At 43.4% G+C, this 27498-nt stretch overlaps 1 protein-coding gene across 3 annotated transcripts in view; it reads left to right on the top strand.

The window, feature by feature from the left end:
• The window catches only part of LOC138736042 (cadherin-22-like), a 1166757-nt gene that overhangs the window by 186311 nt on the left and 952948 nt on the right, over positions 1–27498 (top strand). For all 3 annotated transcript variants that reach the window (XM_069884871.1, XM_069884873.1, XM_069884872.1), the window contains exon 3: positions 17622–17916. In XM_069884871.1, coding sequence (XP_069740972.1) covers positions 17622–17916 — 295 coding nt within the window. The remainder of the gene's footprint in view (positions 1–17621; positions 17917–27498) is intronic.

The raw sequence follows: 27498 nt of genomic DNA, 5'->3' as shown, positions 1-27498 counted from the left end.
CCCTAATAGCGAGGATCTGCCAGTGGCCACCCATTTCAAATCCCCATCCCATTCCCTTGCTGACATATCTGCCCATGGTCTCATGCACCACCACCGAGGCCGCCCACAAATTGGAGGAACAGCACCTCACTATCCATCTGGGAACCTTCTAGAAGGATGGCATTATCATCAGTCTCTTTGTTCTTACTCCTTCCTGTTCTTTGCTTATTTCTTGAAGAAGATCTCTGGCCCGAAACTCCAAAGGCAGATAAAATTTACTAAGGAGAGGCAATGCACATGAGACTACTGAACAAGATAAGAATCCATGCTATAACAGGAAATGTACTAGCTTGGGTAGAGCATTGTTGATTGGCAGGAAGCAGAGAGTAGGAATACAAGGATCATTTTCTCATTGCTAGTGGTGATCCACAGAGGTCGGTGTTGGGCTGTTCCTTTTTATGTTGCACATCAAGGATTTAGGTTCTGGAATAAGTTGCTTTGTGGCCATTTGGTGGTGGAGGAGCAGGTAGAATACAAAACAGAAGGACTTAGATTAGGAGAATGGGAAGAGAAGTGACAAATTAAATACAATGTCATGAACTGTATAGTCATGCATTTTGGTCTTAGAACTAAATGGGAAGACTATTTTCTAAATGGGAACAAAAATTGAAAAATCCCAGATCCAAAAGGACCTGAGAGTCCTTGTGCAGGATACCCTGAAGATAAATTTTCAGATTGACTTGACGGTCAAGAAGGCAAATGCAATGCTGGCATTCATTTCAAGAGGAATAGAATATAGGAGCATGGATGTGATGTTGAGGCTTTATAAGGCACTGGTAAGACCTCACGGAGTATTGTGGAGCAGTTTTGGGGCTCCTCATTTAAGAAACGATATGCTGATGTTCGAGAGGGTTCAAAGAAGGTTCACATGGATGATTCTGGGAATGAAAAGGTTATCATGAGGAACATTGGACTTGGCCTGGACTCATTGGAATTTAGGAGAATGAGGAGGGATGTCATTGAAACAATTTGAATGTTGAAAGGCATGGACAGAGTAGATGTAGAAACGTTGCTTTCCCATGGTGGGAGAGTCAAGGACAAGATGAAAGAGTGTCCTCTTAGTCAGAGGGTGGCAAAACTGTGGAATTTGTTGACACAAGTGGTTGTGGAGGCCATGTCATTGGGTGTCTTTAAGGGAGAGATTGATAGGTTCTTGATTAGCCAGAATATCAAAGGTTATGGGGAGAAAGCCATGCAATGGGGCTAAATGGGAAAATGGATCAGTTCATTATTGAATGGTGGGCAGACTCACTGGACTGAACAGCCTATTTCTGCTCCTTGGTCTCATGGTCATATTATCTAACAATGATGGAGAGGTTTGCTGGTCACATGAAATGGATTGACAGTGCAAGAGTATATGATGGACTCCATACAGTTAAGAGATCACTTTATACATTCCTGAAAGAGGAGTTTACTCAGATCTATTGTGGATAACTTTGAACCAATATCTGATATTTCCTGATGACATCAGAGGCCATTCAGCCCTGTGAGTCTATGCCAGCTTTTAGAAGATTTCCATCAATCCCTTTATCCCATTTATTTGTTTCTAATTTATCTCTCTCACATGTCCATCAACTCCTCATTTAATCCTCCCTCATCCCCTTGCAACAGCGGCACATTATGGTGTCAAATTAATCATTCAGCTCAATTTTGGATGTAAAAGAAAAACATCGAGACGTTTTGCTTGATTAACACAAACAGCTTTGTTTATCATATTCCTGTAGATGATTTCGCTACTGGTTTGGAAGAAGATGTTTCCCATCATTTCTAATTTGGGGGTGGCATTGGATTAATAATCTGGATACCCAGAGCAAATTTCAGCCACACTGGGTTAAACTCCCAACATAGTAGATAAATCCAAATTCTAGTTCTGGAGTTCAAGTCTAATGATGATCAGGAAACTGGTAATCCAATATTAATCTGGTTCACTCCTGTCCTGTAGGGGAAGGAATCTGCTATCCTTACCTAGTCTGGCCCATACATGAATCTGAACCCAAGGCATGGTGCAAACCATTGATTTGTAATGCCCAAGACAATTTCAGTCCTGTAATAGAAATGGATGAAAGTGTAGAGCAACACAAATTTTCTTCTCATGTTTCTGTTTTAAGAAGAGGAATTATTCACCAGTCATATTCTTCTTAATTTTAAATTTAGAGACGTACAGCACGGTAACAGGCCATTTTGGCCCATGAGTCCATGCTGCCCAATTTGCACCCCATTAACCTACACCCCCGGTATGCTTTGAACATTAGGAGGAAACCGGAGCTCTCAGAGAAAACCCATGCAGACACGAGGAGAGCGTACAAACTCCTTACAGACAGTGTGGAATTCGAATCCTGGTCCAGTCTCGATCACTGGTGCTGACTGCTACGCCAACCGTGCCTTTCTTGGGAAGATGGATATATGAAGGAAAATGCTTTTCTAGAAAGAGCGTTGTACATGTGAGATGGGTCTCCATCAGCTGAAATACAAATACACCCAGTCCCTTTGAAGAAGATCAACTGAATGACAGGAAAAAGTGCTGTGGTACGGTGGGAAAAGTGAGGCCAAATTGATGGAATAGCTGGTGTCACATAATTTATGATGTAGGTTAGTCAGAGCATGGAAAAATACCTTGACTTTATTCATCATTTTAGCTTTGTGCAAGCTTCACTCTATTCAATGATCAATCTCATTTGGCAATTTAATGATATTAACACCTTGAAAATGTAGCACAGGAGGGGGTTGACTCCATAATCTTGTATCTACTTTCTTTATCCGTCAATTCAGATATTTATTTATTTATGATGGTCCGCTAGGAATAGTCTACAAACGTTTGATTCTTGTTTCAGTTCACCCCCTGCATTGCTCACTCATCCAGCTAACATTCCCTGCTCCTTCCAGAACGTTGCAAATTTTAAATGACTCATGTCCTGCCAAGTTCAAGAGTTTCAACGTCGCATGTGCCTTGATACAGTGAAAAAGTTTTTTTGGCATGCTACCCAGCAAGGCAAACCAAATATAAGTGTAGCATGTAAAACATAGAGCAGACAACAGATATGAGAGAGAGAGCAGTCAGAAGGGTTCAGAGGCAATAATATTTTACCACTTTCAAGGTTCATTCTTAAAAGCTGGAAGGGAGGTGTTCATGAATCTGGTGGTGTGCGATCTTAACACTTCTTCCTATCAGGAAGAATATGGCCGGGGTGGGATGTCCTTGAACACATTGACTGGTTTCTCGAGGCAATGGGAAGATTAAGCATCTCTCTGAATACCTCTTAAATGCAGAAAATGATATCCACCATCTCTTCTGACATGAGTTCCAAATGTAAGCCACTGTCTGTGTAAAGAACTCACCCCTCATTTCCCCTTTAAATGCTTTCCTCTCATCTTAAACCTCTACCCATTTGTTTATGATGCTCTACCTTCTCTATGCTTCAATCGTCTCTCAGTCCTCATCACTCCAGGGGAAACAAGCCCTGTAATTAAGTATAGGGTAAACTAAATTCCGCAAAACCAGGACTAAATTCCTCGGTTCCTGATCCCTTTTGTTCTACTTACTTTCAAAATCTGACTCAGACTTCAAACGCATCATCCTCTCACTTGAACCTCATTACGTCACAGAGTTATCGTCACTGGAACAGGACCTCAAGCCCACCGTGGACAAACTGGCCATCAGGAGTACACCAGTAAATCTGTAGACACGTGGAGACGGGAGACCGTAGGTGCTGGAACATGGAGCCGAGAAAACTGTCTGCTGGAGGAACTCAGGGGGTTGGAGCAGCATTGGTGGGGGTAGAAAAGAAATTGTTCATTAGGACTGATTGTGGAGATGGAGGAGTGGGTGGGAGGGGTGAGACGGGCTAGTCAGTGACTGGCGAACCAGTTTGAATGCTGATGCAAGTTGGTATGCTTGAATGTTGAGACGGTGGTGAGGGCAAATGCAAAGCTGGCATTCAGTTCAAGAGGAATAGAATGTGAAGGTGACCTGATTGGTGTAGCGGTTAGCGCGACACTGTTACAGGACCAGTAATCAGGACTGGGGTTCAAATCCAACGTTGTCTGTAAGGAGTTTGTATATGTATGTGTGGGTTTTCCCCAGGGGCTCCAGTTTCCTCCCACCCTTCAATACATACTAGGTCAATTGGGTGTAATTGGGCGGCATGGACTTGTGAGTTGAAAGGGCCTGTTACTGTGCTGTATGTCCAAATTTAAAAATTTAAATTTAAATAAGCGAAGGGATGTGATGTTGAGGCTTTATAAGAGACCTTACTTGAAGTACTAAGAGAAGTTCTGGGCTTATCATTTAAGAAAAAATATTGCTGATGTTGGAGCGGGTTCAGAGAAAGTTCACAGGGATGATTCCGGAAATGAAAGGATTATCATATGAGGAGCGTTTGACAGTTCTTGGCCTATATTTGTTGGAGTTCTAGAGAATGAGGAGGATCTCGTGGAAATATTTTGAATGTTGAAAGGCATGGAGAGAATAGATGTAGAAAGGATGTTTCCCATGGTGGGAGAGTCCAGGACAAGAGGGCATAACTTCAGGATTAAAGGGTGTCCGCTTAAAACAGAGAGGCAGAGGAATTTCTTTAGCAAGAAGGTGGTAAATCTGTGGAATTTGTTGCCACAAGTGCTTGTAGAGGTCAGGTCATTGGGGGTATTAAAGGCAGAGATCGATACATTTTTGATTAGCCAGGGGATAAAAGATATGTGGAGAAGGCTGGGCAATGGGGCTGAGTAGGAAAATGGATCAGCTAATGATTAAATGGTGGGACAGACTCGATGGGCTGAATGGCCCATTTCTGCTCCTATGTTTTATGATTTTATCCAAAGATGGACAGCCCAGTGGAATGAACACTGAATTTTCTGGTGACCTAATCTTCTGTGTTCCCCTCCCTTCTTCTACCCACTGCCAGTCTTTTTGCTTCACACCTCCCTATCCTGCTTTCTGTCTGTCTCTATTTCTCTCCCCCTCTCTTTCTCTCTTCCCCTCTCCATCTTTCTCTCTCACTCCTCTTTTGCCCTAACTCTCTCCAACCATTTCTCTCCCTCTCTTTCTCTCTATTTCCCTCTCTTTCTGCTTTATTTCTCCCTCTCTACCCTCTCTACCCTCTCTCCCTTTCTCTTTTTCTCTTTCTCTCCCCATCTCTCTAACATTTTCTCTCCCACTCTCCCTCACATCTTTTTCTTTAATTTCCCTCTCTCCCTAGTTCTCCCTCTCCCTCCCTCTATTTTTCTCTCTCTCTCCCCTCTCCCTCCTGTGTGTCTCTATCTTCCTAACTCTGGCTCTCTCCCCTCTATATCACATTCTCCCATCTCTCTCTCTTTCTCTTATTCTCTCCCTCCCTGTCTCACTCCCTCTTTCTCTTTCCCCTTCTCTTTCTCTTTTGCGTATCCATCAAATCGCCTCCCTCTTGACTCTCAATTCCACTTCTCACCCTTGTCATCCCTCAACCCTCCCCTTGGTTCACCAGTGCACTATAGGCCCTAGTTACATATCTCCTGTCCTGTGGTCCTTTCACCTGTCTCTCTCCTCACTCTACAATTAGTCTTAATCATATGTTTCAACCAGAAATATCAAGAGTTCCTTTATCCACCCTCCCCCCACCCCACCATTATGTTACACCAGGTAGATGATAGTCAACATGGATGATGGGCCAAAGGGCCTGTTTCTGTGCTGGGTGAATCTACGAATCTATCCTGTGTAACATTTAACCCACTAAAAACCAGCCTGAAATTGATCACAGCTGTTTGGCTATTCAACCTTTCTGTTTGGGTTTCCTTTGCGTGGATGCTGGTCAGATTTTCAGCGTTGGCACTTCTGTGCTGTCACCACATCCACAGCCTCAGTTATGAGGAGTCATTTGGGGGTTGGAGGGTTGGCCTTGGTTTAAATGAGGGAATTCCCTGTGCAGGCACAACTGGACTGTCCTCCTGTGTAAGCACAGGTCTGACTGTGTAACCGAGTAAATGTGTGCATGTGTGTGCACTGTGGTCCAGAGAAATGTTGCTTTGTCGGGTTGTACAAGTGCAATCAAGTGATAATAAATTTGAGCATGAACTTTGGATGGTGAAGGAGAATTTAAAATCTTAAAACCATATTTTAGGGGCGGTACGGTTGGTATAGCGGTTAGCACAGCACCCTTAGTGCCAGCAATCGGGATTGAGGTTTGGATCCCACACTGTCTGTAAGGAGTTTGTTCACTCTCCCCGTGGATTTCCTCTGGGGGCTCTGGACTCCCCCCACTGTTCGAAATGTACTTGGGGTTGTAGGTCAATTGGGAGCATTTGGGCGGCATGGAGGTCATGCGCCGAAATGGCCTGTTACCGTGCTATATTTCTAAATTTAAAGCACTTTAATGTTGTTCACTCAAAAAATAACAGGCAGGGAAAGGCCATCAAACATGCTCAATAATAGCATGGCTCAATATTTCATTCATCAGATGAAAATATACTTTTGAAAAGGCCTTATTGAACATTCACAGTCCAGTGAGGAGAAAAGCTTGGGCATTTTATCATCCAGGGTGACCATGGCTGACATAGTTCTGTTCACCTGAGCACTGAAACAGAAGGTGAGAATATTCTACATCCCACTGTATCCGAGATATCAAGGTCTCCTAGTGGAGAGCCACTTCAATTCCACACCCCATTCCCACACTTGACATGGCCTCATGTACTGGTCGCATTTAAATTGGAAGAACAGCATCTTGTATTCCGTTTCAACCAGACTGTATAAACATCACAATTTCCTCTTATTTTTTTTCCCACCGGCTCACTTTTACTCATTCCTCTGATTCTTTTCCTTCCTTTCCTTCCCACCCCATCGTCCACATTTTTCTTCCTCTATCTCCTCATCCCTTCCCTTCATTCTGTCAGCCCACTGCCTCCTCAGCCCATCACCACTTACTTCCTTTGCTTTCTTCCCCCTCCTTCTAGCGTTCACCTATCTCCTGTCAGTCTGTACCCCTTCCACCCCACCCCCACCTTCTTATTGGAGCATAGGCCCAATGATTGGCACCTCTGACGAAGGGCCTAGGCTCAAAATGTTGACTGCCCATGCTTTCCATGGATGCTGCATGACCTGCTGAGTTCCTCCAGCATTCTTTTATCGAAATTTGCAATAATACAAAAATTAAACAATTCAATTCTCTCGTCATCATCGTGGCTGTTCCTCATGGTCAAGAATGATGGCCTTTGTTCCATTGAGCGAAGATGCCTGTACATGTGTTTGTTTAATGTTGCACACCAAGAAGCAAACGATGCTTCTTGAATTGACCAACTAATTCCAGTGGCATGGAAACCACGACATTTGGAGCTGATGGATTTGTTGCAGCTTTCATCCACCTTCACAGCTGTTAAGTTCAGAGTAACTTTGTTTGTCTGTCCCACCGTTGAGGACTTGGCTGGATTGTTCTTTGTCAAGGATCTCACCCTCAACCTCACTTCCTTGGGTGACCCTACCAGAAGCAGAGCTCCAGACAGCAATGATCTTGGGATCTCAGGTCAACGCAAACTTCTCCATCCCGACAAGGTGGCAATCCATGGAGAAGAATATGATTATATATTGAAATACAAATTTTAAGAAAAAGAAAACAAAAACATCCCCGTCAATTCAAAACCCCTACCACTATACAAGGTTGGAAAATAAAATTAGCGTGGGTATCAAGTGGTAACAACCTGGAAATAGACGGCTCAGCATCAAAATTATAACTACCCTAAAACTTTATATTGTGGGCATGGTTCATTAAAAGGACCCCATGTCTTTACGAAATTAGTATCTGAATCGTTAATGGGATATGTGATATAAACAAGACATAATATCATTTAACCATTGTGTGTGTTGGTGGAGTATTACCTTTCCATTTAATCAAAATTGCACGTCTGGTCATCAATGAAATAAAAGATAAAAGGCATGTTCTGGGGTATTTCTCCAATCTCACTAAAAGGGTGACTGACCTTCATAGATAGAAATCATGCTCTTTTTTGTAACATCATTACTGTGGTTTATTATTTATATTAGATTAAGGAAAATTTCAAACACCTTATAAATTATGAAACAAAGTCTTTCTCTATGAGGTAAAAATTAATGACCCAAAATCAGTAATAATTTAAAGGTGCTTTTCTCTTTAAATCCAAGTCATTAGTTGTTGAAATTGGTAATATAATTTGCAAGCTGCTGGTTTTATATATCTGTTATTGCCAATTGCCAAAAAAGAGGACAAAAAAAAGTCAAGAATGGTTTCAAAATGAAAATACCACAAGTGCTGAAAATCTGAAATAAAATCAGATCAGCAGGTCAGGCACCATCCTTGAACAGAAAATTGGAATTAACGTTTCAGGTCAATTAAAAAAAAAAAGTATTCACAGCATGGTAGAAGACGACGAGAGCCCATGAAACCTGTGTCGTCCAATTGCACCCAATGAAGCTGACCAATCTGGAATGTTTTTTGGAGGGTGGGAGGAATCTGAGGCACCCAGAGGAAATGCAAGAAGTCACAGGGAGAACATGCAAACTCCTGACAAACCTGGGTTGCTGCCACGGTAATAGCATTGTGCTAACCATGCTGTGCAAGGTTGGTGATCTTTTACTAGCGGTGGATCATAATTCCTCTATCTTTCAATCTTTTTATTGAACGATACCTGAGGAGAATAGAACAGTTAAAACGGAAACATCAATATATTGCAATGCAATATTGAACAATATTGTCCCTTCCTCCTCAATTTGGAATATTCAAAAAAAGAGAATTTTTTAAAAATTAAAACCCGTCGAACCTACCAAAATAAACAAAAAAGAAACAACAACAAAAAGAAAGGCCGGGCGGCCTAAACTGAGAGTTCACCACAACAGATCAATACAAACGATTTATCTGGTCCTTGCCAATAAAAGACAATAGAAATCCAGAACAGTCTGGAAGGTGAAGTCAAAATACAGATGAACTTGTACGAAAATAGTTTCTAGAAGGACACTGTTTCTTCAAACTTAACGGAGGATTCAAAAGTGCAACTTCTAATTTTTTTCTAAACTTAAACATGACATAACTTGAGAGAGACATCGCATCAAAGTAGGTGAATTAGGATCTTTCCATTTAAATAAAATGACTCTTCTGTCCAACCGTTTAGTAAGAGCTACAACCCGATGTGCAGAAGTGGGAACTTAACCCACCTCTGGAACTACAATTCCAAAAACAGCCGTCAATGGATTTGGTTGCAATCTAATACCCAGTATGATTGACGAAGTCTTGAAAATATCTTCCCAATACTTCTCCAATACAGAGCAAAGGCAAAACATGTGCATTAATGTGGCCACTTGTGATTTACATCTACCACCCATAGGACTAGCATTAGGAAAGATACTGGCCAATTCATCTTTCCAATTATGAACCCGATGTACCTGTTTAAACTGAATCCATGCATGTCGAGCATGTAACCAAAGTTCCTCTGGGAGAAGTGACTGAGTTTCAATTCTCATGCTCCTCCAATGTCATCATTAGAGATTGATTGCAATTTTAATAAATTATTGTAACTATTACCTATTAAACCCTGATGGGAAGGATTCAAATGAAAAAAGTATATCAACCAAATCAGGTTGATGTGATCTAGGAAAGTTCAGTAATATCTTATTCAAAAAACTTCTAACTTGGAAATATCTAAAAATGTGACTTAGGTACCGTATATTATTGTTGTTAGATATTATATCAAAAGTCATCAAACTTTCATCTATGAACAGATTGGAAAAATAGAAATTTCCTTTGTTTTTTCCTAAAAGGAAAGGGTTGATCCATTATAGATGATGAGAAAAAAATAATTGAGATAAATAATACTACTAGATAGACTAACATTTCTTAAATCAAAAAATTTGCAAAATTGAAATCAAAAGGATCCTAATTCCTGTGGTTATGGAAGGAGGTCATTTGGCCAGTTCAGTCCAAACAGAGGGCTGTCCAGACAGCCTTCACTCCACAGACCTTCCTTTCAGGTACTTATCTTGCTCTCCTTGATCTCCAGCTTTGAATCTGCTTCTAATACTGCCCTGGGACATCGTAGTCCACATCTTGACCACTTACGGTGTACAGTAGATTTCCCCTGTGTTACAAGGTTCTGTGGTCAATGCCAAACTCCATTCTATGTTAAAAAGAGAAATTCAAGGATGCCAGATGCTGCGATCTTCAGCAAAGAACTTCTGGAGGAACTGAATGATCGGACAACACCCATGAGTAGAAACGGATAGTCAACGTTTTGATTCTGGAGTCTCGCAAAAGAGTTCAGACCCAAAACATTGACTGACCACTTCTACTCATGGATGCCATCTTACCCACTGAGATTGACCTGCAGTTCTTTGTTCAAGATGGGTCCCCTGTCCTTGATATATTTGACAGTGGTAATAGTTTGTTCCATCGATTAACTTGACCTGACTTATTTTATATACTTCTCTCAGATCCTGTCACACCCTCCTCTGTTCCATAGAGAAGGACCATAGCTTCTCCCATCTCTCCACAGGTGAAGCCAGTCAAGAATGTCTACAGGTGTCAGGATCAAGTGCATTATCATAAAAGGGCTAAAGAAACTTAGCCAGGTCATGTTCACAAAAGTTCACCATCAATATGGACCTGCAATTTCTGTTAACCACCCCCACCCCCCCCCCCCCGCGCCTCCTTCTGTCTCTCTTTCCCTATAGCTCCCACCTTTTTTAGTCCCCTGTCCTCTCCCACTCACACTTTTTTGTTTCATTCTCTTCTACCCTCCCACCGGTTTCCACCTGTTAGCCGGTGCTCATTCCCCTTCCTCTACACTTCCCCCCACCCCACCATCTTTTTATTCAGGAATCTGCCTGTTTATCCAGATTCCTGATGAATGGCTTAGATCCAAAATGTTAGCTACCTTTTCCTTCCGATGGTCACCACGTGACCTGCTGAGTGTCTCCAGCACTTTTGTGTATTCTACTCTTTAACTAGTGGAGCCATTGCCTCCCAACTCCAGTGATCCAGGTTCAATCCTGACCTGTGAGAAGTTTATACATTCCCCCAAAGCTAGTCATAGATGTCATAGTGTCACAGAGTTGTGGAGACATACAACATGAATCAGGCCCTTTGGCCTGATTCGTCCAAGCTGATCACGTTGGCACACTGGACAATCCCATATGTCTCCATTTGGCCCATATGTCCAGAATGTCAAGCACCATCACGCTGATCACTGGCGCACATCAGGGACATGTACTCAGATCATTCCTGTTCACGCTACTGACGCACGACTAATCCAATCTAACAGTGTCATCAAATTTGCAGATGACACAACAGTCGTTGGCCTCATCAGCAACAACGATGAGTCGCACTATAGAGAAGAGGTGGAAAATCTCGTGAAATGGTGCAAGAGTAACAAGCTGAGTCTCAACGTGGACATAAATAAAGGAGGTGATCGTAAACTTCAGGAGAACAAGGGACGGCCACCCTCCACCACACATCAATAAATCTATAGTGGAGAGAGTGGAGAGCACCAAGTTCCTTGGAGTTCACTTAACTAGTGACCTATCGTGGACACTCAACATCTCCTCATTGTCAGGAAGGCGCAACAGCGACTGCACTTCCTGAGAAAACTGAAGCGGGCAAGGCTACCGGCCACCATTTTGTCAACCTTCTACAGGAGCTCTATCGAGAGGGTCCTGTCCGGCTGCATCACAGTGTGGTACGGTTGCTGCAGAGAAATGGATCAGAGTTCAATCCACAGGACCATAAGAGTGGCAGAGAGGATCACTGGAGTCTCTCCTCCATCTCCCCTTCACCAAGCAAAGTGGTCGACCAGGATAGTTGTTTGAAGAGGGGACGTATATTCATTGAGGACCTCTTCTATCCAGCACACAGCAACTTTCTGCTGCTCCTGTCGGGAAAGAGATGCAGAGTATCCGAGCTATGCAGAGTAGACTTGTATGAGATTATTAGGGATTAAGAAGGAGAGCCAGGACTTTTATCCTGGCAATAGCAAATACCAGAGGACATCTGTTTAAAGTGAGTGGAGGAAAGTTTTGGGGAGATATCAGGGGTATGTTTTTTACACAGAGAGTAGAGAGTCCTCAACCGATGGTCAGAACACTTCCAATCTCTTTTCAGTGCCAACCGCTCAGTCCAAGATTCCGCCCTGCTCCAGCTCCCTCAACAGCCCCTAAGGCTAGAGATGGATGAGGTTCCCACCCTGGATGAGACATATAAGGCAATCGAACAACTGAAAAGTGGCAAAGCAGCAGGTATGGATGGAATCCCCCCAGAAGTCTGGAAGGCTGGCGGCAAAACTCTGCATGCCAAACTGCATGAGTTTTTCAAGCTTTGTTGGGACCAAGGTAAACTGCCTCAGGATCTTCGTGATGCCACCATCATCACCCTGTACAAAAACAAAGGCGAGAAATCAGACTGCTCAAACTACAGGGGAATCACGTTGCTCTCCATTGCAGGCAAAATCTTCGCTAGGATTCTACTAAATAGAATAATACCTAGTGTCGCCGAGAATATTCTCCCAGAATCACAGTGCGGCTTTCGCGCAAACAGAGGAACCACTGACATGGTCTTTGCCCTCAGACAGCTCCAAGAAAAGTGCAGAGAACAAAACAAAGGACTCTACATCACCTTTGTTGACCTCACCAAAGCCTTCGACACCGTGAGCAGGAAAGGGCTTTGGCAAATACTAGAGCGCATCGGATGTCCCCCAAAGTTCCTCAACATGATTATCCAACTGCACGAAAACCAACAAGGTCGGGTCAGATACAGCAATGAGCTCTCTGAACCCTTCTCCATTAACAATGGCGTGAAGCAAGGCTGTGTTCTCGCACCAACCCTCTTTTCAATCTTCTTCAGCATGATGCTGAACCAAGCCATGAAAGACCCCAACAATGAAGACGCTGTTTACATCCGGTACCGCACGGATGGCAGTCTCTTCAATCTGAGGCGCCTGCAAGCTCACACCAAGACACAAGAGAAACTTGTCCGTGAACTACTCTTTGCAGATGATGCCGCTTTAGTTGCCCATACAGAGCCAGCTCTTCAGCGCTTGACGTCCTGCTTTGCGGAAACTGCCAAAATGTTTGGCCTGGAAGTCAGCCTGAAGAAAACTGAGGTCCTCCATCAGCCAGCTCCCCACCATGACTACCAGCCCCCCCATATCTCCATCGGGCACACAAAACTCAAAACGGTCAACCAGTTTACCTATCTCGGCTGCACCATTTCATCAGATGCAAGGATCGACAATGAGATAGACAACAGACTCGCCAAGGCAAATAGCGCCTTTGGAAGACTACACAAAAGAGTCTGGAAAAACAACCAACTGAAAAACCTCACAAAGATAAGCGTATACAGAGCCGTTGTCATACCCACACTCCTGTTCGGCTCTGAATCATGGGTCCTCTACCGGCACCACCTACGGCTCCTAGAACGCTTCCACCAGCGTTGTCTCCGCTCCATCCTCAACATCCATTGGAGCGCTTACACCCCTAACGTCGAAGTACTCGAGATGGCAGAGGTCGACAGCATCGAGTCCACGCTGCTGAAGATCCAGCTGCGCTGGATGGGTCACGTCTCCAGAATGGAGGACCATCGCCTTCCCAAGATCCTGTTATATGGCGAGCTCTCCACTGGCCACCGTGACAGAGGTGCACCAAAGAAAAGGTACAAGGACTGCCTAAAGAAATCTCTTGGTGCCTGCCACATTGACCACCGCCAGTGGGCTGATAACGCCTCAAACCGTGCATCTTGGCGCCTCACAGTTTGGCGGGCAGCAACCTCCTTTGAAGAAGACCGCAGAGCCCACCTCACTGACAAAAGGCAAAGGAGGAAAAACCCAACACCCAACCCCAACCAACCAATTTTCCCTTGCAACCGCTGCAATCGTGTCTGCCTGTCCCGCATCGGACTTGTCAGCCACAAACGAGCCTGCAGCTGACGTGGACTTTTTACCCCCTCCATAAATCTTCGTCCGCGAAGCCAAGCCAAAGAAAAAGAAAGAGAGTGCCCGGAATGCATTGCCAGGAATGGTTGTGGAAGCTGGTACAATATGAACAATCAAACGAATCTTAGATGGGCACATGGATCTAAGAGTAATAGAGGCTTTATGGGTGTGAGGTAGGGAAGGATTAGATTGCTGTGGGGTAGGTTTACAGGGGTTGACATAACATGGGGAGCTGAAGAGCCTGTACTACAATGTACTAAGCTCTATATTGAAATGCCTTTTGAAGGTTGTACTTGTAGCCGTTTCAGCAACTCCCTCCTGCAACTCATTTCACCATCCGAGTAGAAGTGTTCCCCCTCAAGGCAACCCTCCCCTCTCATCTTTGATCCCTGCCCTTATTTAATTTGGCTTTGAAGCCACCAGCATTGGCTTTTCGGCAATCAGCTAATATTTCAGGAATCTCTACTGGAACTATCCAGAGAGTATCTCTTTATGCTGACGATATTCTACTATATTTATCCAATCTTGACCATTCAATTCCAAAGATCTTATCACTTCTCAATTAATTTGGTCAATCCTCAGGTTACAAATTGAATTTGTACAAGGGTGAATTATTCCCATTGGATTCTTCGTGCTCTTTTGACCCCACTATCCCTTTTAAAATTGTTAAAAATAACTTTAATTATCTAGACATTACTATTACTAGAAGGATCATGAATTCGCTTAAGAAAAATCTTCTTACTTTATTGAATCATGTTAAGTAATAGTTATCTCAATGGTCTCTTTAGATGACGTTAATAGGGAAGGTTATTATTAAGGTGAATATTCTGCGTACATTTTTGTCTGTTTTTCAAGCTGCCCCAGTATTCATTCGATTCACTTATTTCCTCTTTTATATGGAAAAAATAAGCATACCCATTTGAAAAATAAATCGTTGAAAATACTACCAGAAATGGGGGTTTGGCATTACTTGACTGAGACTTTATTACTGGGCAGCAAACATTAAATATATCATTATTTGGTACCTCAATCCTCCAACATGAATCATACTTGGAGCCTATTTGCCTTTTTCGCTCTCTAAGTTAACTGATAATTTGGTAGTTAGACATACTTTGTGCATTTGGTTCCACTTTGGTTATCATAGATTTTTATTAATTAGTCCAGTTTTATGTACTGGGTCATTCCTTTTTTTAAAAAAAACTTTCAGCTCAAGTCATTGGATGTACTCAATGTTCCAGGTTAGGTATTCAGTCTTTCTTGGACATAAATAGACCAAAACTTTGCCTCTTCTGAGCAATTATCTGCCACATTTAAACAATCCAATCAACATTTTTTTCCTGCTATTTACAGATTAGGAACTTTTTAAACTCCTTATGGTTGAGACTTTCCCTAGATTTAGATTGTAATCTTATCTGGGAAGTATACAATTGTAGACCTAATCTGAAAGGACTGCTCTCAGCCCTTTATGAACTAATTTTCAGATTTATCAATAGTTCTTTATCGAAGATTAAGAAAGTTTGGGAACTTTCAACAGCTGTTTGCTGGTGAAACATGGGAGTCTATTTTGAAAAATGTACGTTCATCCTTTCCCTGTGCTAGACATTCCTTATTACAATTTAAAGTAGTTTCAATAGGACCCACTGTTCAAAAGTTCAGTTAATTAAATTATATCCTGTAAATGTGATGTGGACAACTCAGAAAGGTCCTTTATATCATGTATTCTGGCAATGTCCCTCCCTCTATAACTACTAGAAAGAGGTATTTAGTACACTATCTTTAATTCTTGAAATAAATCGAGCCCTTTTATTGCTATTTTTGGACGAGTGGACCAATGTACTTGATTTTGACTCCATCTCAATCCCATGCGGTCACTTTTGCCTCCCTGATCTCTAGATGGCTCATTTTTGCTGCAGTGGAAAGATGTTATCCCTCCCACAAAGGCTCAATGGTTATCGGATTTGATGGCATCCCTCTCGTGAGAGGAAGTTAGATGTTCAACTACTAAAATTGTATTTTTTTTCCTCTTTGGGGTTTTTTTTTAACCATTTTCAAAATTTATAGATCAATTATTTTTGGTCTCTACTCTTTTTTTTGTTTTTCATTTCTTTTCTGAATATATTAGTATTGAAATTAGTAATTGACGCCTGACTTTGACAGTAATCGCTCATGCAATAGTTGGGGTTAGAAGTTAGATTAGTTATAGATTATTTTTCTTTTTCTTTTTTATCAATAACATGGATCATATGTATTTTGTTTATTATCTGTAATTTTAATTTAGTGTTACATGAACTTTATATCATATGTATCTAAGCATCTGATTTTTTTTCCAAAAGCCAATAAAAAGATTGAAAAGAAAAACAACATCCACCATTCTGTCACCTATTCAAAACACTTAATAAAATCCAAGGGGAAAACATTTTCCATGCACAAAGCCATGCTGACAATCTCCCATCAGCCCTTGCCGTTCCAATGCAGGTCGATCTTGTTTCTCCTAATCCCCTCCAGCAACAGCAACTTTCCCACTGCTGACTGGTTTGTATTCCCTAGCTCGTGAAAGAAAAGCACAACAGTGATCCCATGGCCGGGCATATAGATGGACAAGTTGGGAGTGGGAGCAGTCACTCAGCTCTGATGTTCAGTAAGATCATGACTGTCGTAATGTACAAACATGCTGAAGAAACTCAGCAGGTCACACAGCGTCCGTAGGAAGCAAACATAGACAATGATTCAAGCCCAAACCCTTCATCAGGAGTTGTTTTTGAATTGCACTGGACCCCAGCATCTGCAAACTTTCTTGTTTAAATCCATGACAGATTGTAACCTCCTGTCCATTCCTGACCATTGCTTGGAACCTTTCACCTATCCCAGTTATCCAGTTTTCTAGCAGCTTGTCTGTGGCTGATCACGTTGGCACACTGGACAATCCCATATGTTTTTCATGGAAAACATCTCTGCCAGAACCCCCCCCCAAATTTGTTCCCTGACTTCCTACAATGTCCTTGGCTACACGGTCAGCTTCTTGATTAATAAGAGTGCCGAAGTTATGGAGTGGAGGCAGGATTTTGAGAACGAAAATACATCAGCCATGATTCAAATGGCAGAGCATAGTTGATGGGACAAATGGCCTAAACCTGCTCTTGTATCTCATGGACAACTTGGTGGTCATGGCTAAATTGAGCTGAGGGACCTTTTAACGCACTGTAATCCTTCATGAATCCATAACTCTGTCAGTTTGACTTAGAAATATATCACCTTTTTATTTCATTTTCACTGGATGTGGAACCTTGAACTCTCTTCCCAGCTGCATTGTGAGAGCACCTTCACCAAAGGACTCCCTTGGTTCAAGAGGGCTGCTCATTACTACCTGCTCATGGACAATTATGGAAGGCAATAAATGCTGTTGACAAAAGCCAGTGGTCTTCCGTACGCTATTGATTGAATTAGGCCATGGCTGATCGGAACCTGAATTTAATTACCTCATTTTTATTCTGCATACCTTGATCCTTGCCCACAAAAGGGTTCTCGATCTTGGATCTGAATCCTATTCGGTTTAAAGTTCAGCCTGCCTCTGTGGGGTCAGTTTTCTGGAGTGAAGCTTAAATGTAAATGGCACAAACACCTGAGAAGTGTCTTACTGGCAACAGCAAATGCAAATCTTTCTCTTTCTTTTCTAGATTCACTCAGATTCAGACAAAGGAGATGGCTCCATAAAATACACCATATCTGGCGAAGGAGCTGGGACAGTTTTCATTATTGATGAGATTACTGGGGATATCCATGCCACAGAGCGACTGGATCGTGAAGAGAAAACCTACTACACTCTCCGAGCTCAAGCTCGTGACAAACTAACTGACATGCCCCTGGAACCTGAATCGGAATTTATTATCAAAGTCCAGGATATTAATGACAGTGAACCCAAATTCCTTGATGGGCCATATGTTGGAAGTGTTCCTGAGTTATCGCCTGTAGGTAAGGGGACATGAATGATATTAAATTTGTGATCCATAATGTCAATGATATTTACACAGTGGCTAAAGACTTGTTTGATGTTTCCTCTGAACCTGAGACTATGTCTTTGCTAGGAGTTTGTCTTTGCAGAGGGTGGCATTTGGTGTCAACATTCATGGTGTTTGCTTTAGTGTGTGTGTGTGTGTGTGTGTGTGTGTGTGTGTGTGTGTGTGTGTGTGTGTGTGTGTGTGTGTGTGTGTGTGTGTGTGTGTGTGTGTGTGAGCCCACACTGTAATACAAGAAAGAGCAGAGCCAGTTAAGCGCACGACAGTTACTTTCTTCAGCCTTGCTAATGCTAGTGGGATTGAAGGGTGCAAAGAAAGAGTCCACTAACTCGTTTTCTACACTGAGCCCCACTCAAAGCATTCAGAGCGTTCACCCCACTTTCATACACCTTTGGTCAGGGGTCTGCGTGAGAGCCACACGTTTTACATGGCTGGCCCATCTTGTTTTTACATCATCATGTTCCCTTGTGGTGTTTGCAGGTGGTTGGGAAGTGTCAGTATGTCATTTACTTGATTTATTTACATCACAATATTCTTTGTGGTGTTAGTTCCGATCTCACTACAGCACAGGGGAGGTCATGTTAGAAGACAATTACATTTCCACCATGTTACAAGGCAACTACTGTATTTTCTCACCTAATTCATTAACCCTAAGTGTATTCATTAAACTTATTCTTTCACAGTAGAAACAGTTAATGGAACTTGCAGAACAGAGAGAATAACAATAGATAAAACTGGAAGGACAAAAATTTGCTGAACTGTGGGGGTTTGAAACCAAGAATAATGCAGGGACCCAAAGGCTTCTCCACTGAGTGTATAATGGTCACCATTCTCACAGAGTTCAGAACGCACCATTGCATCTGAATGAGGGTGAACTGTTGCAGAGAGCTTCTCCTGGGGCTGGTGTGGGCTTCCTTATGGAAGTTGATGCAGAGGGTTAATTTTTATCACCCACCTTGTGTACCATTTCTTGCGTGTATGTCAGGTAGAAAATCCGATCTTGGATTTGAGGATTAATAAATCTCAGGTTTACAGTCATATAATCAATACATTCAAAGGGAACATACAAACATAACCCTTCCGTGTGAATTTAGATTTTTTTTCACGTTTGCTACAATCTGACTGAACAAAACTGACGAAACAGCTTTTCTCCAGACCACGGTGCACACACACGGAATCTTTCTTTCTTTCTTTCCTCTTTGGCTTGGCTTCGTGGGCGAAGATTTATCAAGTGGTAATGTCCATGTCAGCTGCAGGCTCGTTTGTGGCTGACAAGTCCGATGCGGGACAGGCAGACACGGTTGCAGCGGTTGCAAGGGAAAATTGGTTGGTTGGGGTTGGGTGTTGGGTTTTTCCTCCTTTGTCTTTTGTCAGTGAGGTGAGCTCTGCGGTCTTCTTCAAAGGAGGTTGCTGCCCGCCGAACTGTGAGGCGCCAAGATGCACGGTTTGAGGCAATATCAGCCCACTGGCAGTGGTCAATGTTGCAGGCACCAAGAGATTTCTTTAGGCAGTCCTTGTACCTCTTCTTTGGTGCACCTCTGTCACGGTGGCCAGTGGAGAGCTCGCCATATAACACGATCTTGGGAAGGCGATGGTCCTCCATTCTGGAGATGTGACCTACCCAGCGCAGTTTGATCTTTAGCAGCGTGGATTCGATGCTGTCGGCCTCTGCCATCTCGAGTACTTCGATGTTAGGGATGAAGTCTCTCCAATGAATGTTGAGGATGGAGCGGAGACAATGCTGGTGGAAGCGTTCTAGGAGCCGTAGGTGATGCCGGAAGAGGACCCTTGATTCGGAGCCGAACAGGAGTGTGGGTATGACAACGGCTCTTTATACGCTAATCTTTGTGAGGTTTTTCAGTTACATGAAAATCACTTATATACATGAAAATGTAATATGAATAGATATACAGGTACTCCCCGACTTACAATCAGTGTGACACGTCCATCCGTGCTTAAATAAAAAAAATAGAGAAAAAATATAAAACTTAGGCGATCTTGGTGAAAATTGGGCCTATCTATGGAGGCTGCCATGTTGTCTGGTGGCCGGCCTCTTGTGAGAGCTGGCCTTGGTGGCTACCATGTTTAGATATTTCACTGCATTTTATTTCCTTGTGTCCAATTTTTTTCTGATTCTGTTGCGCAGTATCCTGATGGTCAATCAGATTTTAGAGGCCAGTAGAGTCTGCAGGGTGCTCAGGGTCTGCAGCAGCGGGGACAAGGAGAAGGAAATAGAGAACAGAAGGAACGTGATGGTTTTACTCTTCAGTATCACAGGTAGGGCAATTCCTCGACACAAGTTCATTCCGAGATACGACCAGCCATCCAGGACGGAACACGGACGTATGTCGGGGAGTACCTGTATATAAATATTATTGGATAATTTAGCAGATATTTCCCAGCCTGGCATTCCTGTTTTTCATGCTCTTGAACATGATAGAAAGTGTCCTCAATATTTCTTTGATCCTAATTTAAGCAATGGTCCCAGTGAAGGAAAGTGAGAACCCAATGATCTTTTCGGGCATTATAATAATATTCTGTACTGACTCCTGGCCAGATGCTTTGCAGCTACCACACCACACAATGATGCAGCCAGACAGGACCCTCTCAATTGTACTCCTGTGAAGGCCAGTAGCCTTGCACTTCTCAACCTCCTTGGGTGTTGCTGCATCTTCCCAACTAATGAGGAGGTCACCAAGGAACTTTGTGCTCTCCACTCTCTCCATGATGGAACCAATGGTGTGTAATAGGGAATGGGTGACCTTTGCCCTCCTGAAGTCCACCAGCATCTCCTATGTCCTGTCCACGTTGAGGCTCAGGTTGTTGTTCTCACACCATTCTGTGAGCCTCTCAACCTTCTCTCTGTTAGCCGACTCATCATTGTTGCCGATGTTTGAAGTCAATTGGGCAGCGCAGTTATGAATCGGCAATGTGAACAGTAGCGGGTTGAGCCCGTGGTTCTGAGATGTGCCAGTGCTCAGCGGGATCAGACGAGGATTTGCTGCTAACCCTGACTGACTGTGGCCTTTTGATCAAGAAATCCAAAATCCATTTGTAGAGAGGGGTCTGGAGTCCCAGTTGCAGCTACTTATTCACTTGTATCGGCAGGAGGAACCAATAAAAGTTATTATTTGGTGGAAGAATTCAGGACTGAATCGTTTCATCAAGGTATGAGTAACTAACTAATTAAATTTGTTCACTCCCTTATTCATTCAGTCAATTAATCAAATTCTATTGAAAAATAAGGCAATTTTCACATGGACAGATGGTTTCCTTTGGAGTGAAACACTGTAGGTGCTATGATTGTAGCTCAAAACCCAGAAATGTTCTCAGTACTCAGCAGATCTCGCAACATTCAAAGGAGGTAAAGATGAATTATTGACGTTTCAGGCCTGAATCCTTCGCCATCCATTCAGGTGCCTTGCGTTGGCGATCATGTCTCTCCATCTGTCACGATCTCTGACCCTCTAAAATTGTTGCCGTCTGTTCTCCTTCGGTGAACGCTCCATCTTTGAGCTGAGACCGTAGTCGATGTTGAGTTCATGATTATACAAGGGAAATAATACTGAAGTGGTTTCCCGCTGCCGCCTTCAGTTGCAGTGTCATTACTGGACAGGTCACCCTGGACATCAATCAGCAGATTCACCTGCCCAGCATTGTTAGTTTTACAACCATCAATTCCATCTTGTAGAAAGCATCCACCAGCTGCAATCCTTGGCTTCACATGATCCTGAATGGGAGGCTAAACAGGGACTATACCTTGCCCCATGGTGACTGTCCTTTGGCTGAGCAATTGCACCGGATTTACACCTCATCAACGCATAAGTAAAAACTGGTGAAGAGGGACTAATGGGAGGGGGAGGGGTAACAGAAGGATAATTGGATATGACAAGAGGGCTGGAGAAAAGAGAGGTGAGAATTACAGTACAACTCCAATTAACTGAAATGATGGGGTTTATCCCATTTGGGATAAACGTTTTTTTTTCGGAAAACCAGTTTTTGATTTTTTAAAAACAGCCCAGTAGCAACAGCAAATCACTTGAAACCGTGTTTATACAACAACAAACAACAAGGGAAGGCCTTTTAAGCATTAAAATAATGTTTAATTCTCTCCAAAAAAAATGCTGGCCCCACCACCGATCACCGACACCTCTCCACTGAGGCCCTGCTCATGCTGGAAGCCCGAGGGTCCCACACTCCTGCCCGGGAGCTCAGGGTCCGCTGCTGCCACCGCGGGGAGCCCGAGGTCCCCCGGTCAGTTCAGCTCCGAAAAGATTTTGGATAAATGAGGATTTTGGATATCTTCTTTTAAAACTTTTGGATAACTGAGGATTTTGCAGCATCTGATTTTGGATCATTGGAGTTGTATGCATAGGAGGGAGGGGTTGTTTATGACTCTGGGAAAAGAGAGAGAGAGAGCTAAAGGAAAGGATGTAAAGGGAATGATGGGATGGGGAGGCTGGAGGTCAATATTAGTGCCATCTGGTCAGAGGGTACCCAGGTGAAATATGAGGCGTTGTTCGTCCCACGTGGGTGGTCTCAGTCTGGCACTGCATGAGACCATGGACAGACATGTCGACAAGGGAATGGGGTGGTGGATCGAAATAGGTAGCCCCCGGGAAATTCCCTTTATTGCGGCTGATTGAGAGCCGAGGTGCTCAGCAAAGTGTCGTCACAGATCCCATCTAGTTTCCTATGCTGCTTTGGCGGAATTTTGGGCCATAATATAATCTAAACATTTACAATATTCTTTCACTCACTACTGATCAATCTTCTTTCTTTGGCTTGGCTTCGCGGACGAAGATTTATGGAGGGGGTAAAAGTCCACGTCAGCTGCAGGCTCGTTTGTGGCTGACAAGTCCGATGCGGGACAGGCAGACACGATTGCAGCGGTTGCAGGGGAAAATTGGTTGGTTGGGGTTGGGTGTTGGGTTTTTCCTCCTTTGCCTTTTGTCAGTGAGGTGGGCTCTGCGGTCTTCTTCAAAGGAGGTTGCTGCCCGCCAAACTGTGAGGCGCCAAGATGCACGGTTTGAGGCGATATCAGCCCACTGGCGGTGGTCAATGTGGCAGGCACCAAGAGATTTCTTTAAGCAGTCCTTGTACCTTTTCTTTGGTGCACCTCTGTCACAGTGGCCAGTGGAGAGCTCGCTGATCAATACTCAATCAGTAAAACACACACAACGCTGGGGAAGCTCAGCAGGTCAACCAGTGTCCTTTATGTAGCAATGGCAAAGATACATAACTGATGTTTTAGGCTAATTTGTAGAACTTCCTCTACTTGGTATCAAAAGAAATAAAGCAGCTAGTTTGTTTTCAAAGCAGAGGTTTTCTTCCAAACATTGCTGTTTGATAATCATAATTCAAGTTCTCATCTCAATGAAATAAAAACTTAAAACAATCTCAAAGTCTAACCTTGAATCACACAAATAAAATGGGAATGCATCTTGGGAGAAGCGTGGTGTCAAGTTCCAGAGAAGTAGTTGCTGAGACAAGTATATCTGTGCAACATGTTGCTCACAGGGGGCCTCGAGAAGAATATCTCAGCCTGCACACTAGGCAGCTACTATACAGGCACCCCTCCAGTTTGAGCAACTGCCAGTGCCTGGTCTCCAGGCACATTCTCAGTCCCATAGCCAAGCTCTGAATGGAACTGAGCCCCGAGATGTAGGAAGCATCCGACAGGCACGTTTGTTTTCATGTTCAGATCTGATGAGCAGGGTGAGCATGTAAATCCCCAAATTGAATTGACCTTCAGGATGCAGTGATGAGGTGCCTCCTTGAAACAGCCGTCTGATGAAGTTACCCCCATGGTGCAGGTGGGGAGGAAGTTTCAGGATTTGGTCTGCGTGGCCGTGAAGGAAGAGTGTTACATTCTGTGCCCACAGGAGAAAGGAACCTCAGGGTGGTACGTGATGCTGTGTATGTATTCTGACAAGAAATCTGAACATTTCCAAGTCATAATGTTTCCACCAAACCAGAAAGCAAGATATCAGGTGATCTCGTAGAGGTGTAGAAAATTCACAAGAGGAGTGATGAAGGATGAGAGATGACTTAATAGACGTGTACAAGATTGTATGAGGGATAGATTGGGTGGACAGCCAACACCTCTTTCATAAGGCAACAATTCCAGAAGATCTCTGTTTAAGGTGTATGGAGGAAATTTTAGGAGAGATGTCAGAAGTAAGTTTTTAGCAGAGTGATGGGTGCATGGAACGCACTGCCGTGGGTGGTGGTGAAGGCCAGTACAATAGGGACATTTTAAAGGCTCTTAAGTAGGCACATCGACGTATGGAAAATAGATGGTTATGGGTGTGAGGTCGGGAAGGGTTAGGTTGTTGTGGTATAGATTTACATAGGTTGTGGGCTGAAGGATCTGTACTGTGCTGTGTTGATTTTTTAAAATTAAAGTTTAAATTCAATTTTAAGTTCAGACATCCAGTACGGTAACAGGCCGTTTTGTCCCACAAGCCCATGCCGCCCAAATACACCCATTGAGCTGCATGCCCGGTATGTTTTGATCTTGTCCTCTCAGACGGGAGCCTGTAGGCCATGGTGTTTACTGTGCACTTGCCATCATGGAAGTCACAGATTTGGGAGACATTATTAGAGTGTCTCTAATAGTGACACCATTTTCTCACTGGTGCCCAGTGTGGATGCAGTGCCCAGCGAGGGAATATTTAGACTAAGAGATGGAGTGACAGTGAAGTAGACTTGCCTTCTCTGTTGATGTGACTGAGCATGTCGAGAGTTTGTGCTGTGTCCCTGAGTCACAACGTGGAAAAAGCCCTACGGACCAACTTGCCCATGATGACCATCCGCAGCAATCCCACCTGCCTTTGTTTGGCCCACATCCCTCTAAACCCCATCTTATCCATTTATCCATCCAGCTTTTTCTTAAACAGGGAAACAGTACTTGCCTCAGGGCGGCGCGACTGGCACAGCGGTTTGCGCGATCAGAACCAGGGTTTGAATCCTGTAAGGAGTTTGTATAATCTCTCCGTGTCTCTGTGGGTTAACCCCGGGGGCTCCGATTTCCTCCCACTGTTCAAAATGTACAGGGAATGTAGGTTAATGGGGTGTAAATTGAGCAGCACGGACTCATCTCTGCCCCCTCTCCTTAAACCTATGTCCTCTAGTTACTGATACCCCTCCTCTGGGCAAAATACTCCATGCATTTACCCAATTTATTCCTCTCATGCTTTTGTACACTTCTACGAGATCACCCCTCATCTTGATTATTTTTCTTTCTGGTTAGGTGGAAAGTCTTGAGGTGTCAGGAGGTGAGCCATTCACTGGTATCTCACCTGCTTTTATTTTGTACGGGACAAAAAAAAACAAAAGTCGGCAGAGTTCTAGCAAGGGTTGGCACCAGAACGAGTGGGCATTAGGATAACCGGGTGAGGCACAGTCTGACAGTCATAGACTCAGTTACTGGGGGCTGCTAGTGGTGGCCTATCTGCCACGCGAACTTAGAAGATGAAAGTGCTGCTTTTATTGCATGGAGAGTCAGTAGCGTGCATCAAGCTGGACGCTAGTGACGCTTGACAGATGCTAGTGATGCGGGCATAGGCGGGTTTGATGGCGAGCAGTGGCTGCAAATGTATGGGGGCACAGCAACTGGCCAGGCTTGCAAATGCCTCCACCCCCTTTGGGGCTGACCATGGTTCTAGCAGATGTAGGACGATGTTGGTAAATGTGAGGACATTGATTTTGGAAGGGAAGATTGATCAGATTATTATCTAAATGGTTTGCAACATGCAGTTGTACAGAGACTTTGTAGAGCATTTACATGAATTGCAAAATGTTGATTTGCAGGTACAACAGGTCATCAAGAGGGCAAATGGGATGTTGGCCTTCATTGCTCGAGGGATTGAATTTAAGAGCAGACAGGTTCTGCTACAACTGTGCTGCGTACTGGTGAGGCAACACCTGTAGTAATCTGGGCAGTTCTAGCCTCCTTACCAGAGAAATTGGCTATGAGGGGTGCAGACGAAATTCACTAAGTTGATTCCAGAGATGAAGGGGTTAGCTTATGAGGGGAGATTGAGTCACTTTGTTAGAATTTAGTAGAACCAAAGGGGACATTATAGAATTATGATTTGTGATGCAATAATACAGAAGTTGGATAGTTGTTTGCCCTGGTAGGTGGGGCTTAAGGTAGTGTGTGAGTGGGAAGGGAAGAGAAGGTTGACAATCACTGCTCTAGACCCAATTGTTACTGAAATTCTGCTTGAGAAAAATTGTCATTGGCCCATTTCCTTTGGAGTTATGAAACCGTGCACACAACGAGTCAATGAGGTACGATTAAAATGGTGGTTTTCAACCTTTTTCTTTCCACTCACATCCCACCTTAACCAATCCCTTACTAATCACAGAGCACTGTGGGAATTAGGGAATTAGGGAATACTTAGGCATGTGAGTGGAAAAGAAAAAGGTTGAGAACCACTGGGTTAGATTTAACTTTCTTGTCATTACGCCAAGTACAGATACAAAGCCAATGAAGTACAATTAGCATCTAACCAGAAATACAAAGAATAGTGCTATTTACAAGTAACTGTGAATAAAAGCAAGTGCTCCAGCAAACAAATATAAAAATACTGACAGTGCAACATGTGTACAATACTACTCAGATCCAGATTTTTTTGTCAGAGTACTTGCGTGACATCACCTACAATCTTGAGATTCCTTTTACCTGCGGGTGCGGCAGAATTGCCACTAATGCAAAATGTAAACTGTACACAGCACAAACAATCAAAAGAACCATTAACAGGTCACGAATGTAAACAACATCACTGTGATGCAAGGTTCAGCAGGGTCACAGCCTCCAGAAAGAGCCTCTTCCTGAGCCTGCTAGATTGGGAGTGGAGGCTTCTGCGGTGAAGGAGATTTTTTAAAAAAGACCATACATAATTCAGGGGAGAGGCATCCTTGGTGATGCTTTTGGCTCTGCCTGTGGTAATGCATTGAATGACAAGGAAGGCCAATCGACTCTTCGTGAGTTACCGAGCAACTGTGAAGCCAAGAGTTTGACTAAAATGTGGGCGAAGAATTTCTAAGTTTGTATGTAGGTCACAGATCCCTCAATCCCAAAGCCGTGAGAATCTCTGCATTTCATGGAATTCTAGGTCTGGCAGAATTGCTCACAATTTTGTTTCTGTGGGATTTTTAAATCAGTCATCATTTTAAAATAAGCATTATACATCATGAGAAGCTGTCAAAGCCCAAATGGATATCAGAAAGAATATGAGGGAGCCGTTTCATCTAGAAATCTCTGGACTTGCATCCTAAATTTTGCAGTAAGTCCTAATCTGTGAAGTTACCCCGCCAAACTTCTATTAGATTCTTATTGACCGTCTCCCTCACCTGGCAGGAATTAATTGGATTGTGATATTGTGGGTGCTTAGCTGTACCGCATCAGCTGAATGAGACATCGTACTGTAATAATAACATTATGGAATGATGTATCGATCGGGGAAAAAATAATGTGCCATTTTAGAACAATATGTAGCTGTAAATTAAAAATATATGTCGTGACCTG

Source organism: Narcine bancroftii, chromosome 6 (genome assembly GCF_036971445.1).
Source record: "Narcine bancroftii isolate sNarBan1 chromosome 6, sNarBan1.hap1, whole genome shotgun sequence".
NCBI classification, from domain to species: Eukaryota; Metazoa; Chordata; class Chondrichthyes; order Torpediniformes; family Narcinidae; genus Narcine; species Narcine bancroftii.
The sequence above is the reverse complement of the archived record's forward strand: the minus strand, read 5'-3'. Positions and strand labels throughout refer to the sequence as shown.